This window comes from Anopheles funestus, chromosome 3RL, assembly GCF_943734845.2.
Source record: "Anopheles funestus chromosome 3RL, idAnoFuneDA-416_04, whole genome shotgun sequence".
Lineage (NCBI taxonomy): Eukaryota > Metazoa > Arthropoda > Insecta > Diptera > Culicidae > Anopheles > Anopheles funestus.
In genome coordinates, this window is record NC_064599.1 from 52,873,010 (window position 1) to 52,887,938 (window position 14,929).

The 14,929-nt window shown below is 43.5% G+C and overlaps 1 protein-coding gene across 3 annotated transcripts; it reads left to right on the forward strand.

Moving 5' to 3' along the window:
- Window positions 1-776: 776 nt before the first annotated feature.
- Window positions 777-14,038, forward strand: LOC125767200 (cationic amino acid transporter 2). Of its 3 annotated transcripts, none has more exons than XR_007418749.1 (8): window positions 777-1,496; window positions 6,760-7,182; window positions 7,249-7,533; window positions 7,655-8,381; window positions 9,081-9,271; window positions 9,359-9,634; window positions 9,967-12,412; window positions 12,490-12,582. XR_007418749.1 is itself a non-coding variant. In XM_049433538.1 (8 exons), the coding sequence occupies exons 3-8, from the start codon at window positions 6,951-6,953 to the stop codon at window positions 12,168-12,170; spliced, it is 3,915 nt and encodes a 1,304-aa protein (XP_049289495.1). In that variant the 5' UTR covers window positions 777-934; window positions 1,111-1,496; window positions 6,760-6,950; the 3' UTR covers window positions 12,171-14,038. The 3 variants fall into 3 exon arrangements, 2 of the variants coding, with proteins under 2 accessions (XP_049289495.1, XP_049289496.1); XM_049433538.1 differs by having other exon boundaries at window positions 777-934; window positions 1,111-1,496; window positions 9,967-14,038; XM_049433539.1 differs by lacking the exon at window positions 9,967-12,412 and having other exon boundaries at window positions 12,490-14,038.
- Window positions 14,039-14,929: the final 891 nt, after the last annotated feature.

Consider the following 14,929-nt stretch of genomic DNA (forward strand, 5'->3'; position numbering starts at 1 on the left):
TGTACATCGTTACTTTCACTTTCGGTGTCAATGTCAGCACGGTTGGTGTTGGATTAATCGGCCAATACACATGGCACATCCCGCAGTGCCAGGTACAGATAAATTTGCTTGAGAAACAGTTTTACGAGACTGTTGAAATTGTCCGGCTTTTGGATCGTGGTTTTTGCGTTTACCCGAGATAAGCGCCTTAAAGTAGACTATGCGAATTGCACACCATAAAGTTGGAAGGCGCGCTGTAAATTGAACGCGATCGTTTACATCTTTCGCTTCTCTTTTACATTATCAACTGTTTGACTTCGTAATGACGTTAAACTTTTCTTTTGTTTTATTTTTGAAAACCGAATACTTTTGCAACGAACCACACACACACACACGCATATACACTTTAAAAGTGATCTCTTATCTATGTGTGCAGCGCTTGGATGCTGGCCTCCATACGCCTAACCTTGAATTGTTTCATCGTACCTCGTACACGAACGTGTAAGAACAATCAACACTTACACTCTGAACCCTAGCGGATCGGATCGGTAGTACAATGTCAATCGGTGCTATTGACTACGGGGTTCTGGGTTCTGCGAGATAAGTGTAATCTTAACTAGCCGGCGAACAAAACAAAAAGAACATAACATAACCACAACACAAAAATAGGAAGCCATATGATGACCACTTGGGAGAGCCATCCAGAGAGCCTCAGAGAGAGAGCGAGAGGGAGAGAGAGAAAGCACGAGCACACGAGCTGGTGGCACTACGACGGTACTACTACGGTCGGTTGCGTACGGTGCGTTATTCCGTTCGAGACACTGCGCGCGCGAGACACTCAGCAGTTGGTTTGTGCTCCATCGTCGAAGTTATCTGGACCGTGTGATGTAAACACACCGTGTGTTTAAAGCTACCGTTAGCTACAGATTCATTATCATATTGATCCTCAGTGACAGTAAGTGTGCGATATTGCTGTGTCCTATGGTGCAAAGATGCAATTTTTGTTATTCAATCGTTGACAAAAGTGCCTAAATGAATCAGTGCTACAGGTTGCAAGCAGTAAACCCTTGCTAAAGTGTAAATGTTGATTGTGTTTCTTTTTGGATCGTGATTTCAACCGCATTGTATAAGTAAAATTCAGCAAACCGTCTGGAAAGCGTTGCAGGTGATGAGTGTGTTTCGTTATACATACGTGCAATGTGTATCAGCTGATAATGGACTTTAATTGTGGCCAGTAGTGGGCGATAGGGGTTTTTCGCATTGATTGCCCCTGTATTTGAAGTGATGTTTATCATTAGTCACCGATGATAAGAAGCGACAAGTGCCTGTTTCTCTACCAGAAGAAAAGAGAGAAATCGACTACGTGCATCACTTGGGCTGTTGTTTGCTGTAAAATCCGTTCTGCCTTGATTGAACGTCCTTCCAAGGATTCTGTGCTACATCACACGTCAACCGAACCGAAAGCGTCCTTTCACAAACAGTGATTCAAAGTACGGAACCTGATTTTACTTTTCTAGGTTAGTATCTGCGCACCTACATGATCACATGACGCTGGAAGCAGGAATTGTGCTCAGTGTACAAAAACAATGTTTTCCCCCCCTTTTGCAACTGATTCACGAAATACGGCAAACGAGCGTGTTGTCGAGCTGACATGAAATAGGACCTCCAAAGCTCTTATCAACTTTTTTCCACTCGGCGAACAAGCATGTTGATTGGGGTGAAAGAATGTCGGTTCTCGAATCACGACCCTCGGTCAACCGTTTGGACCTCCCCGTTCGGGGCCCTCATGCAGCACCATGCAGCCATTCGAGCAGACAACGCATTCGGGTTACAACGTTACGTATAGATAAAATGATGCGCACAAACAACAATACTGTACCCGGGCGTTGCGTAGATGCGCTACAGATGGAACGATACATATCTTCCAGCAAACTCTTTTAGTTTCGCCAACAACCGTAAGGTAGACTTTGCCTTCAATGTTTTTTTTTACGGGACATTTGTTAGGCATTCATATCCGAAACGTGCAGATAAAAATGGCTTCACTTTTTTCTACACGTTCTATTTCATCGCGTTTTTAATAGCATGAATCAGCCAAAGCTACCGGTTACCGGAGAGGAGAGCTACCTGTTTCTTATCTGTAAAGATGCTACTCATGAGAGATTACGATTAACACTAACGTGGCTCATATGTCATCTCTGGAACCGCCGGGGTAGCATGAGGGAATTACACAACACAGCAAACCTGTTGATTCTAGACGTAACGCGCTAGAATTGAGGTGACTGTTTTTATTTTATTGTGTAACAATTTGTTTTTGCAGTTGGTAAATCAATGTGAGTAGTTCTATTAAAAAATACTTTTTGCAGAATACAGCAAGGTGCTTAAGATATTATTAAAGAAACGAATGAGTCAAACTAATAATGGTCCGCATCCGATGACCCTTGAGGAAACCATAAAACTGACTGGAAAGTAGGTCAGAAAAGCTTGCAGCATGGACTAGAGTTCGTTACTTCTTGAAGACATATCATTGTCCATATTATGTACCCTTAGGCTATTTTATTTCCAATTTCTCAACAGCAGATGATAAAATTCATTTTAAAAGTGTGTCTAAAATGTGCTAAATGTTGTTATAATCGATTTTCAAAAGCAAAAACATTTAAATACAACATATATTCATTTGTCTATTGTTTCATATTCAGGAAGATTCATGGTTTTGTTGACGATCATTTTTTCTTCTAAAATATTAATTTTTAACAAACAGTTTGCCTTTGCTTTCTAAACCAGTTTTCTTTCTGAATTATAGGCCACTTTTTACTCTTCACTAAAATGCCTTCAAATACTATATCTTAATTATATATTAGTATTTAATGATACAGTCCTTTCTTTGGTTTAATTTGTTGTTTTTTTATGAAGCAAAATAAAACAACATTTTTTTCGAAATTTAGACATATTAGCAAACCTACCAACAAGCACAAGTTTGTTGCTTATTTGATCTATCACTTATTACATAAATCAAAGCGTTACGGCGTGATAGTAACATCTTTAATCAAACACACCCTCGAGTGCGTATTACATATTTAGTCGAAAATAAATCATTCGCATCGTGCTTCAACATTATGCTGCCAAATCGTAATGTTGCTACCTCATCCGATTTTTTTATTTCGATGGAAAAAATAAAGTGTGGGGATATGTTTTAAGAATTCCCTTTTTGTGCAGCCCTTTACTCACACGCTCTTTCTCTGATTGACTTCTGCAGCTAAATGAAGCGATACCAAAGAAAGTTTTGGTAAGATCGTGTTGGGTAATAACCAATACCCTTGATCAATAAACATATCAACCTGATGCGCATTTTTTTTTTGTTTTCGGTACCCATCCTTTTTCACGGTCATTTGATTTTGATTTCTTGCCGGCACATGTTTTACGTCGGATCGTAGATGTCGATCGTACCTTTGTGGACGCATTTGGCCACCCTTATCGACGTCCCTTTTCGCTGTGCATACAGCTTTTGTTTGGGGTCGCGAACGCAAGACAGATCGCTGCAGTATGGGGCTGCCCATCGCGGTAACATCGATTATGCGTGCAGTGACGCGAACCGTTGCGCGCGAAAGTGAACGAAAGGAAAAGAACCACTAACTTACTTGCCCTCGGGACCGGCGCCGCCGTTCGGTACTGTTTTTCTTTGAGCAAACACACCCCGGAGTGGAAAGTGTAATAATTAACGCGCAACGCATTCCACCTCACCACCCGGGGGCCCACTGGCCAGTTGCGGTGTTTTGAGGTTCGTGCGTTATCGGATTAACAGCAATGCTGCGGCAAAATCACTAACAGGGTGGGTTGGTTCGTGCTTGCGTGCATTTGAAAGTGAACACTACGCGATGAATCTGTTTCCATAAGTTGCGCTAAAGTAGGAGAACGTCCGTTTTGTTTAGTGAGGTGGTCCAATGTATCATGGTGCAGTTGGCGTCTTTGTATGATCGTTGATCTGGCGTTGTTTCGATGATGCTTCTCGCTACCACTGCGCGTAGAATATAACCTCCAAAATCCACAACCCGCCCATTACAATTATCGACCCTCACTGTGCATCTCACGCAATGAAAAAAGCCACATGCACGCGGGCATGCTATCGTGTTTCACGTTATCACGTCTAATGTTGGTAGTGCACCGAACGATCGCTTATTAGCGCAACTACCCACCCTGACTGCTGATCGACAAACGAACTAACAAACAAGAAGCATCACAAGTGTAATATAATATTCAATTTACAGAAAAAGAAAAACAAAATATGATCCCGCACCTGTGTGCTTCTTCACAAAAATGGCAACATTGCTCAGTTGTTTTGTGATAATGATATAGTTAGCTGTACATGATACTATGTACCGTAGAGCGATAGTCTGTCTGTTTTACGCTATTTGTCATTACTGGTGCTTAGCAAAATGATTCATCTTTTTACTGCATCTCTTTCGCTCGTCACTATTGTGCGCATTTGTCTTGTTAATTGCAAACGAAACGAAAACCCCACGAACCGTGCAGTGCGCGATGATCGCATAATTGACGGATGCGGTTGAAGAAGCGCCAGTGACTTAACAGCCAGGCCCAGCAAAGAAGCGTACGCGACCGGAACTGTCACCGTAGGACGATGCAAGCGAAATGACCCGAGAGTGATTGAAGCAGCCGGCATTCGCGAATAGTCATTGTGCAATGGAAAGGGTGGTAAAGTTTTTGCTTGTTGTTAGAACCAGGAATTTAGAACACACCGAACAGTGTCAAGGACAGCACGGGACGGTTCTTCTTTCGGTGATGATGGCACTATCAATCGGTCCACAATCGTACTTGATTGGGTGGGGTATAGAATTATCATTAGCATATAGGGGCATTATTATTATTGTAGTCTTATCTTTGCTCTTTGCGTTTTGTAGCTGCGTTGGAAGGCTTTGGTCGATACTGTTGCGTTGAATCATTCAACAAGAATTTGTTTGCTCGTTTGTAGTAACCATTTCTTCTAGTTCTGTACGCTAGAGATGGGAATAATAACTCGTTGAGATGTATTTGCTCTGAGTGAGTGACTCACATAAATGAGTTAATTCTTTTAACTGACTCTTTGAATAGTCAGGACTACCGGACCACCGGAATGATCATCGTATCTAAATTCTTCTAAATTCACCATCATAGGATTACACAACATTTGAAACCTTTGGTATTGGATTTACATACATATTTAATAATGAATGAATAAAAATCTTTCAAGAGTGATCTGACTCGTTTATGAGTGAGTCAAAGGTTGCCTTAAAGAATCATGACTCTTTTTTTGTTAACGGGAAGGGACAAGCCAGTCTTTCCGATATATGTTATGTGGGATACATCGTGACACCCGGCCATGTGAAGGGGACCCGGCAGCCAATGGGACCCTAACTAATCCACACCTCGACCCTAACTAAACCACTTCCGAACCTTGCCGATGCGCTGATGTGCGTAGTACTCCATGCAAGATCGTACGTATGTGCGTAGAATAATGACTCAAATGACACTTTTACTAGTCAAATGAATACTTTTTCATGTTGTTTTTAATTATTCGTTATTTAAATTTCCTTGTGTGGTTTAGATTGCGAAGGAATTATAATAGCTCCTTGTAGAGATAAGAATGTATTCACTTATAAGAAAGATTTAACTCACTCATTCATTCTTACGCAGTGTGCACATCACTAACTCTACGCACGTGATCACAAACGATGAAATCTAGGTCCCCATGCTTGTAAGCAACACTTTACTTCTACAATGTTGAACATCATTTTTGTGTTCTTCTTTAGCATTATAATCACAACTTCTACAGTAAGCATCACGCTACAACATTGTGTGTTAGAGTTTGTTCTTCACATTTACGCACGTCCTTCACGGATGAGCGTCACTGGGAAAAACAAATTGCACTTCTTTTTTGTCACTGGTGGCGGCTTGGTTACTGTTTGCTCCGTTTGACATGACCCGAGCGCGATCGTATAGCGTGATCTTGACTTCCATTGGCTATTGGGATGGGCAAAGCGACAGATGAGCCCACCAGCAGTTATCAAAAAAAGGTGATGTCGCATGACCACAACTGATCAGGTCCGCAGCACATTTTCTTCATGTATGTAATCTAATCACTGTGCCGCTTATTGGTAGCTGAAGAAAGCACATTGAACAATTGCTGCTGTGGGCATCCGTACGACATCTACCGAACGAACAGCAAGCAGAGAGACACAGAAAAGATAGTGAGCTTATCTGTGTATGCAAAATGGATGATTTCATCCGTCTAATAAGCCTCATTTCGAAACTTCCGAACTGAAGCGGACATTCTTCGTGGCAAAAACAAACCACGGGTTCGACGCGTACGTTCCATGAATGACACATCGATACATCTACTCATTAGCAGCTCCCCAGCAAAGGTTAGGGGTAGTGTCCGTATTATCAGCCAACGGTTGACAAAGAAAGCAAAGATTAGGGAACAGGGAGTTTCGGTTTTAAGCTATGACTCCTTCATTTATTCTCCGGTTGGTCGTCAATCGGGTTAAAACAGCTGATTGGATGAGACATCGTCGGTGGCCCATTCTGCCGTACACATCACGTGCCATTTCTTGCGCTACGTCCAGTGTGGTACGTTGTATTGGAGGTATTTTTTTGTCTTGACGGACAAGCGATAAAGGGGATGCCAATCAGTGTAGATAGCCTAATTGAAGATATACGTTCGCAAACACAACCGGTCTGAGGTCTGATAGGCAATTGAATTTCTTACTTACTTTTCTTCTTCGACAGGTACCTATGATAACGACGCACCAGGACAGGGGAAAGTCACTAACGATAAGACGCAGAAGCGTATGTGACCGTGGAGCAGCAACGACTGCAGTATCGTGCTCGATCTGTGCGGAGACCCTTTGGGCCAGAAGAACGGAGCTTAGTTGTCACCATCACGCCGCGACCATCGTTTGTAACTTAGTGTTGAGGTCATGGCTAGTCCTTCGTGTTGGCGCATACTGACGCGCAGGAAAGTACTCTCCTTCGATGGCAGTTCGGAGAAGTTGGGCCGGATACTGAACACCTTTGACCTGACGGCACTCGGTGTCGGTGCAACGCTCGGTGTCGGTGTGTACGTGCTTGCAGGCCATGTCTCCAAGGATCAGGCAGGTCCTTCAGTTGTGCTGTCGTTCTTAATAGCAGCTGCGGCGTCCTTTCTGGCTGGTAAGCACCACTGTGGTAACAAATTTGAGGATCCTCTCTAAAAACAGAAACACCTTCTATGTGCAGGACTGTGCTACGCTGAGTTCGGAGCACGTGTACCCAAGTCAGGATCGGCGTACATCTACAGCTATGTGTGTATCGGCGAGTTTATGGCCTTCATCATTGGCTGGAACCTGATGCTGGAGTACATCATTGGGTCGGCGAGTGTATCGCGCGGTTTGAGCCTCTACATCGACACGCTGGCAAACGATACGATGAAGACACGCTTCCTGGAAGTGGCGCCAATTGAGTGGGATTTCATGTCCAACTACTTTGACTTTTTTGCCTTCTCCGTTGCGATCTTGCTTGGCAGTGAGTATAATGATCAGAGGGTGGCTTTTTCTAAGCAGAAATCCACCACCAAGACGTCTTCGATCTTTCCTCCAATATTATTCTAATATCTTTTATGTCTTTTCTCTCTCTCTCTCTACAGTCGCTTTAGCATTCGGGCTCAAAAAGTCTACCATGGTGAACAATGCCTTTACTGTGCTAAACATCTTCATCGTGCTGTTCGTTATAGTGGCAGGTGCCATTAAGGCAGATCCGGAAAATTGGCGCATAAAGCCGGAAAATGTTTCCAGCCTGTACAATGCCGGCGAAGGAGGATTTTTCCCATTCGGGTTTGAGGGAACGCTTCGTGGTGCAGCAACCTGTTTCTTCGGCTTCGTTGGCTTCGACTGTATTGCCACGACCGGTGAAGAGGTGCGAAACCCCCGGAAGGCCATCCCCAGGGCGATCCTTTGTTCGTTGACTATCATCTTTCTTGCCTACTTCGGCGTCTCGACGGTGCTGACGCTCGTTTGGCCATACTACAAACAGGACGTTAACGCTCCGTTGCCGTTTGTTTTCAACGAAATCGGATGGCACTTTGCAAAATGGGTCGTGGCCATCGGTGGCATCATCGGTCTGGTGGCAAGCTTGTTTGGCGCAATGTTCCCGCAGCCCCGCATCATCTACGCAATGGCACAGGATGGGCTGATCTTTCGTGCACTCGGTGAAGTTAGCCCACGGTTTAAGACACCGGTATTTGGGACACTTTGTGCGGCCATGCTTACCGGTACGATGGGTGGTTTGTTCGATCTGCGGGCACTAGTCAATATGCTGTCGATCGGAACGCTGATGGCTTATACGGTGGTTGCAATCTCGATACTCATTCTGAGGTACGTATAGCAGAACGCGAACCGTTCGTTGTAACTGTATTCGCGTAAAAAAAACGGTTTAACTGTCTCCATATGATGTATGCACAACAAACGCCAATCAACGATGTTGCATCATGCTTGTAGACGGTGAAACTCTACCATTTATTTTCGTTGTGCCGTATGGCTGACACGAAGTTGTCAGCCTAAGTTGGCAACCTTCACCGGGTGAAATGAAGCCTGACTTGGATCGTGGTATGGGCTTTCAACTGCCTTCTTTCCTACTCGTTAGGCGATCGGTTCAAACCAAAGCTGCTTTATTGTGGCACGATATGCCTTCGTTCATGATTAACATCGTCTAACTAGCTTGTTTGTTGAGTTTTGGAAAATGGATTTCCGGAAGGAAGCTATTTGTAGAGGTGTGTGTGGATATGTTCTTTATTATCGATTGAAGGCCCACTAACATGACCTTGCATTTTGGTGCAAATTTTTGCCACTACCACCATATTAAAAGTAAAAAACAAAACACAAAATTAAATTTTGGAAACTATCTGCCACCAATGATGTCAATGTCATATAGAGAACGTGTTGATGAGCGAGGGTTTTTGAATGTTATCGTCATTAACATCGCCATTATAATGCATCGAAACATCAGTGTTTCGAAATTAACGGCTCCATTCGTGCTGATCGATGTCGGTTTTTTGTGTTTTCTCTTGTACGCAGATTTTCGGAAAACCCCGATCCAGCTATTCCATCCACAAGCACCAGAGACACGTACGAGTCATCGAACTTGCTGAAGCCACGGGAACGCGTTACTGGTTCCGCTTTCTTTAAGCAGCTGTTCAATCTGTCTTGCATTCGTTTGCCAACGAACGTGTCCAGCAGTGTGGTCGGTGTACTGGTGACAATATACTGTAAGTTAAACATCCACCCGGAGGGAAAAAGGGGGCTGTTCTGTGCTTCCGCTTTGTGTTTAACCGTTGCGAAATGATCTTTTGCAGGTCTCCTAGCGATTGCACTTTCGCTGACGATCTTCTACGCTAAAGACGCTATCTACGATATGGAACTATGGGCCTGGATACTGTTCGGTGTACTGTTGGGTCTTACACTGCTTGTACTGCTACTCATCGCGATACAACCACGCGAGCGAGCCGATGCACCGTTCCGGGTGCCTCTGGTACCACTGCTACCGGGAATCAGTATTTTCGTTAACATCTATCTAATGCTCATGTTGGACGTTTACACCTGGATACGGTTTGGCATATGGATGGGAATTGGTAAGATGTTTTTACGAATGCTTCCTTGCAACTACTATAACATGGTACACATACGGCACCACACACACTCTGTAGTCTGTAGTTTAGTATAACACAACACACTAATTCCCTTCACTAGATTAATCCCTTCTTCTTCCTGTAGCGTAACTAACTTGCTTGCATGCAACATTTCTTTCCTTTTCTTTTTACATCCCTTGGTATAATTGGTTCTCGCTGCTAAAACCGAATCCGTGGACCGATCGCTTCATCATTCTTCCATCCCGTGGACCTTTAACATCGTACTTCCGCAATAAAAATCCTCGCCTACCCCCAACCCCCACCACCCACATTAGGACTAGTAATATACTTTACGTGCGTTTGCTGCAACATGCGAGCGGCTAAAAATCCGGACGTTCGTGTACCAAATTTCCCCGCAGTAGAAACATCGGCCGAAATGGGCTACAGAAGAAATGACGTTGATGATGCGGAGTTAGAAAATGGTTCCGTAGTAACTGGGTCCAACTCTACCGTTCGGGAGCACATGAACTTCCCGCAACAGAATGGATACTATTCACAAAATCTTAGCACAGTTATATCCACCGAGATGGTCAACAAGGATGCCCGATTGATTGAGCTAAAGCCAAGTGTACCCACTAAAGAGCTGGCAGTTGTATCCGCTTTAGTTGTCGGCTCCAGTGCCGCCTCCGAACCGGAAGAAGAGCAACGGCAAACGAAACAATCGAGATCGAACACATCGACACCGAAGAGTAGTTTCGACGAGATCATACCACTGTCCGAGGGAACAGTGCGAGGTTTTACGGAAAAAGTCGAACCAAATGGGAAAGTTTATTTTGTGGCACAGGCAGAAGAGACTGGTGAACGAGATGTGCGCAAGATCACGCCACCTAGAAATGGGGAACAGGCTGAACCTGGCTCTTTGACGGACGAGAAGGAAACATCTAAGGCGATCGCATTTTTGGATCACATTCTGGACGACGAAGATACGCTACCATCCGGAGAGGAAAACCTCAGTTCAGCAGAATACAGCGGTAGAACAAAGTGTGACGATGATGAGTCACTGGCTAGTCCCGTCTTCCGAGAGCAGTCTGTTATCGCCGATATCCATCGGGCAGACGATAGTATGGTAGAGGTGGAACAGAAGACCGAGAAGAACGGAACGGAAGAACCACTGCCTGATCAACCTAAATCTACAATCTCGGTTGACGAAAAGCCGATAGACCAAGATGTCGCACCTATCGCATCGGGTAAAGCAATACAAACTCCTACGATAACGGTCGCTAGTGAAGAATCTCCAACGGATTCTGGAAACGATAAGCTTAAGCTAAAGCCTCGTGTAATGTACATCGCCGGAATGGCAGAGGACGGAGAGCCCTCTCCAAAGCAATTAACCGAAGAAGAACAAGACCTCATTAACTTCCGTGCGGCAGAAAAGGAACGATTTATGACGCGGCTCAGTACACTGCTGGTCAATCCAGTGAAGATGCCGCTCAAACGACTGCACCCGCCAGATGAAGTACAGTTGGAAGGCGAGCGTGACATTTCTACCCGACAGCTGTCCACTGCATCTCTACCGGGTGGACCCGGTATCATTCGCTCGACGAGTGAGCCCAGTTTCGTGCTGTTACTGAACAAACTTAGCCATTCCAATTCTCCACAGGAAAGTGAAACAGACGAACCGGAAACTGATCGAGCAAGATCCGAGTACAGCAGTGTGGTTATTCCGCCGGCTCCAAAGTTTGACGAAACGCTCTTCAATACAATCCGCGCTGGGTCAATTATTCCCGAAACGCCTAAAAGTCCTATCCCGCAGGCTCCCAAGTTCGATCCGGTGCTATTCAACACGCTTGGAAAGGGAAAGTCCCAACGGGCATCGATTTTGCCCACGGAAACCACACCACAAACCACACCTCTCCCAACACCCGTAACTTCCACCGAAGGTCCATATTACGAGGTGGAATTGAAAAAGCTTAAACCTGTACCTAGTTCCACAGTCGTAGTACTTCCCACTACCCTCAAACCTCCTGGCTCTGCTGGTAAAGACACGTCACGAGAGGAAGGTGCTAGCAGTACCGACAACGATACGGAACCCTCCAACCCGCGGGCAGCCTTCAGATCGCGACTGGAGAAGATCCTCCAACGCGGACCCCTAGACGCAATGGGACGCCCGAAAACGTTGCAACCAACCATTGTGGTGGCGGTCAGTGAGGAAAGTATTCCACGAACGATCGGCGATCAGCAGCAACCGGCATCGAGCACCGATTCTGGCCTCAGTATGGCCTCGTCCAACAATTCCATCTCCTCCGCCACACCGACATCGACGAAATTGCGTGACGAAAGCTTCCGTGACCGTGCCCGGGGATTCGATACGGCAAAAAAGAAGCAAAAGCTCCTGTTCGACGATGTGCTCAAATCGATCAATCCCGAAACACGGCCCAGCAGTATACGCAACTCGGTCGAACATCGGGTATCGTTTCGCAACTTCAAGGAAGGTCTAAGGAAGACGGTACCACCGAAACAGTTCCTACCAGATGCATAGCGCGAACGACACCGGTTTGGCTGTAGATTTGACGCTAGTCCCACCATTATTTCACACACAAACACACACCTGCTAACCTGTCTAGGCTTTTCTACTTGGTGACGAATGCTGCTAACACCGTCGGAACGGATGATCGTAGCTGTAGCGTACATTATCCCGTGTCCCGTGTCTAACACAATCCACAATTTTAGTAAGCAAATTGGCATGCCAACCATTATAACTCTGATCATCCATAATCTGATGTAGGGAACATTTTTTTTCGATGTAAATATTATAATTTTTTTGTTTACCTTGTTTTGTATGCTTCCCACGTTGGTAGGTTTAGCGCTGTACGCGTTTTATGGTTTCAAGAACAGCTACAGAGAAGTGTACGCCAGCCAGTTCGGGTGGACCAAACTGAAATACGTTCAGTAGAAAAAAAATGGCATGTAAAAAAAATAAACAAACTATTGTTTCCTTCAACTCGGATCGCCGAAATAGGATCAGATTGCTGTTTAGGCAATTAGCAGTTTAGGTAACGTGATATTAAAAGACCACAGTGCGAACTGTTTCACATTCGCATTCCACCAATGTGCGAGTCATCCCCATCAATGCCTTCGTCGTCATCGAGATTGATAGAGATCGGGAATGTTTCAGCTGATGGTTGTCATCAGCAGCAACACAAGAGAAACGACACGACTACTTTGTTCAGTATATCACCACATGCCGACATACAACACCCAAAAACACAGAGCCAGACACAAAATGGATTAGCAGGCTGTTTAACCTGAGCTGGAGGCAGCGTAGCATTACATATTAATTTTTGTATTCGTTTTGCCATAACACATACACATAGTTCACACGAAATATATAGGCGATAGTTGGACTTGTAAAGTCCTTCCAGGATGAGTGTGAATTAAGGAGAGAATATGTTTTTTGTTTTCAACTTTTGATTTTAATTTATTCGTTGAATTAGCTACACCGTCAGCCTCTCTGTGAGGTTTGATGTACATAAGCTAATCGTTGTTGCGTCACTGCGATAGAAGAACAATAGAAAAAAGTGTTAAGATTAGTGATCAGCTCTACGTAGGATAGGGTCACCACGTAGAACATAGTACGAGCGGTAAGTGTTCGAGAAACAATCGAAATTGTACCTTTTCGCTCGAGGGTATACTTCGCACTGTACAGTGAAGTCACCGGACTGAGCGAACTTGTGTACGCAAATAAACGAACCACATTGATCAGAGCTTTGATCGAGAAACGTAACGCGATAGCAGTCAGTGACTTCGTTTTAACCGATACGGTAAGTACGAATAACACTGCTGTGTAGTTCACAGTAGGTACATCCCAAACAAAGAAACAAAATCCAAGAAGAACCTTTACACAACACCTTAACGCGCACTTTGATTGGTTGGTTTTCGTTTGTTTGTTTTTATTTTTTTGTTCCTTTTTTATTGGTTTGTAATCACATTTATTAGTATATTTCCTACTAACATTGTAACACCTGAATCAAATAATCAAAACACCTTTAAGCTGTCGACTCTTTTATTCCTTTATCCATTACAACTCTAGTGCAGTTTTGTTCTTATAAGTTGTTTGCTCCGTCTCTCGCAAGCTTCACTGATTTTGTTCGTGTTATCTCGCTGTATTTATTAGTTTTTTTTTGCTTTCTTCTACCTCATTTTTACCCTCTCTCCGTATTGTTGGTATCCTTGCGGGCGTATTCTTATTCTCTTGTTGTTGTTGTTTTTTTTTTTATTAATGCCGTTTCCCAGTCGGTGTGTTGTTTTATTCCCGTTTCTTTTACCTGTTCATGTCCCGATTTTCCCCCAACTTATTCTGTTTTTCAACTATTTTTACATTGCAATTGTTGTCTTTTTTTTCATTTTACCACTTTATACACACACGGTATAAAGTTGCATGTGGTTCCTTTAGCTTTCAGTGTTTGCTATGGTGGTTTATTTGCTTTTTAGTTGTTGAATGCTAGAAAAATATTTTATTTCCTTACACTTTACTTGAACTCTTTTCGAACATTTCCGGTGATCTCTTATATAACATGCACCGCAACACAATGCTCAGTACATGAATGGCTATGTTTGCTATTAAAATAATGAATATATATTTTTGATAAATAAGGATAGCAGGTATGAAATTATTAATAAAGCTTGTTTTTGTATCTATGCGTATGAAGGAAACAAGGAAAACTTACCCCAGGAGAAAAGATAAATTTTAAGCTTAAGGTGGCTACCAAACTATACAAAGTTCATCTTTCCTTGGTTGATTTATTTGTTACCAACTGCGTTTGAATCATCATCACCAATGTTCGTGAAGAGTTTAACACTAGTTTTTAATCGTCTGGTCTTATTTGAAGGATACCACAGCTGCATCGCAATACCTTCTAATTCTGCACCTTTGGTTGTTTTATTTTCTCGTTCGCTTATATTTTAACGAATGGCTTCGAATGATACTAAAAATGTACGTTAGTTCAGCAAAATATGGAACCCAAGAAAAACTCGCTATTTCTTCATCGTTTAAAAATATACTTTCTTTTCTTTTTGTTTTGCTTAAATTGTTTTGTATGGTTTAGTTTTGTTGTTTGCTTTGTTTGTGTTGTGTCATAATTGTTTGTTTCTTTGCTTTCTATATATTTGTTACTCTTCTGCGCCCCACTCAACCCTTCCAATCGCTCATATCGGTGTGATTGGTATTTATGCATTTTTGCTTTCTGTTTTCTTCACATCTAGTTATATTAATTAATGCTCTCCATAACTTTTGCCCTT

What these genes read in the sequence shown, in the direction of transcription:
- LOC125767200 (XM_049433538.1), top strand. Translation starts at nt 6,951, where the DNA reads ATGGCTAGTCCTTCGTGTTGGCGCATACTGACGCGCAGGAAAGTACTC. An exon ending in ATCTCGATACTCATTCTGAG is followed by an intron (nt 8,382 to 9,080) that starts GTACGTATAGCA and finishes TCTTGTACGCAG; the next exon opens with ATTTTCGGAAAACCCCGATC. An exon ending in TGGCATATGGATGGGAATTG is followed by an intron (nt 9,635 to 9,966) that starts GTAAGATGTTTT and finishes CACCCACATTAG; the next exon opens with GACTAGTAATATACTTTACG.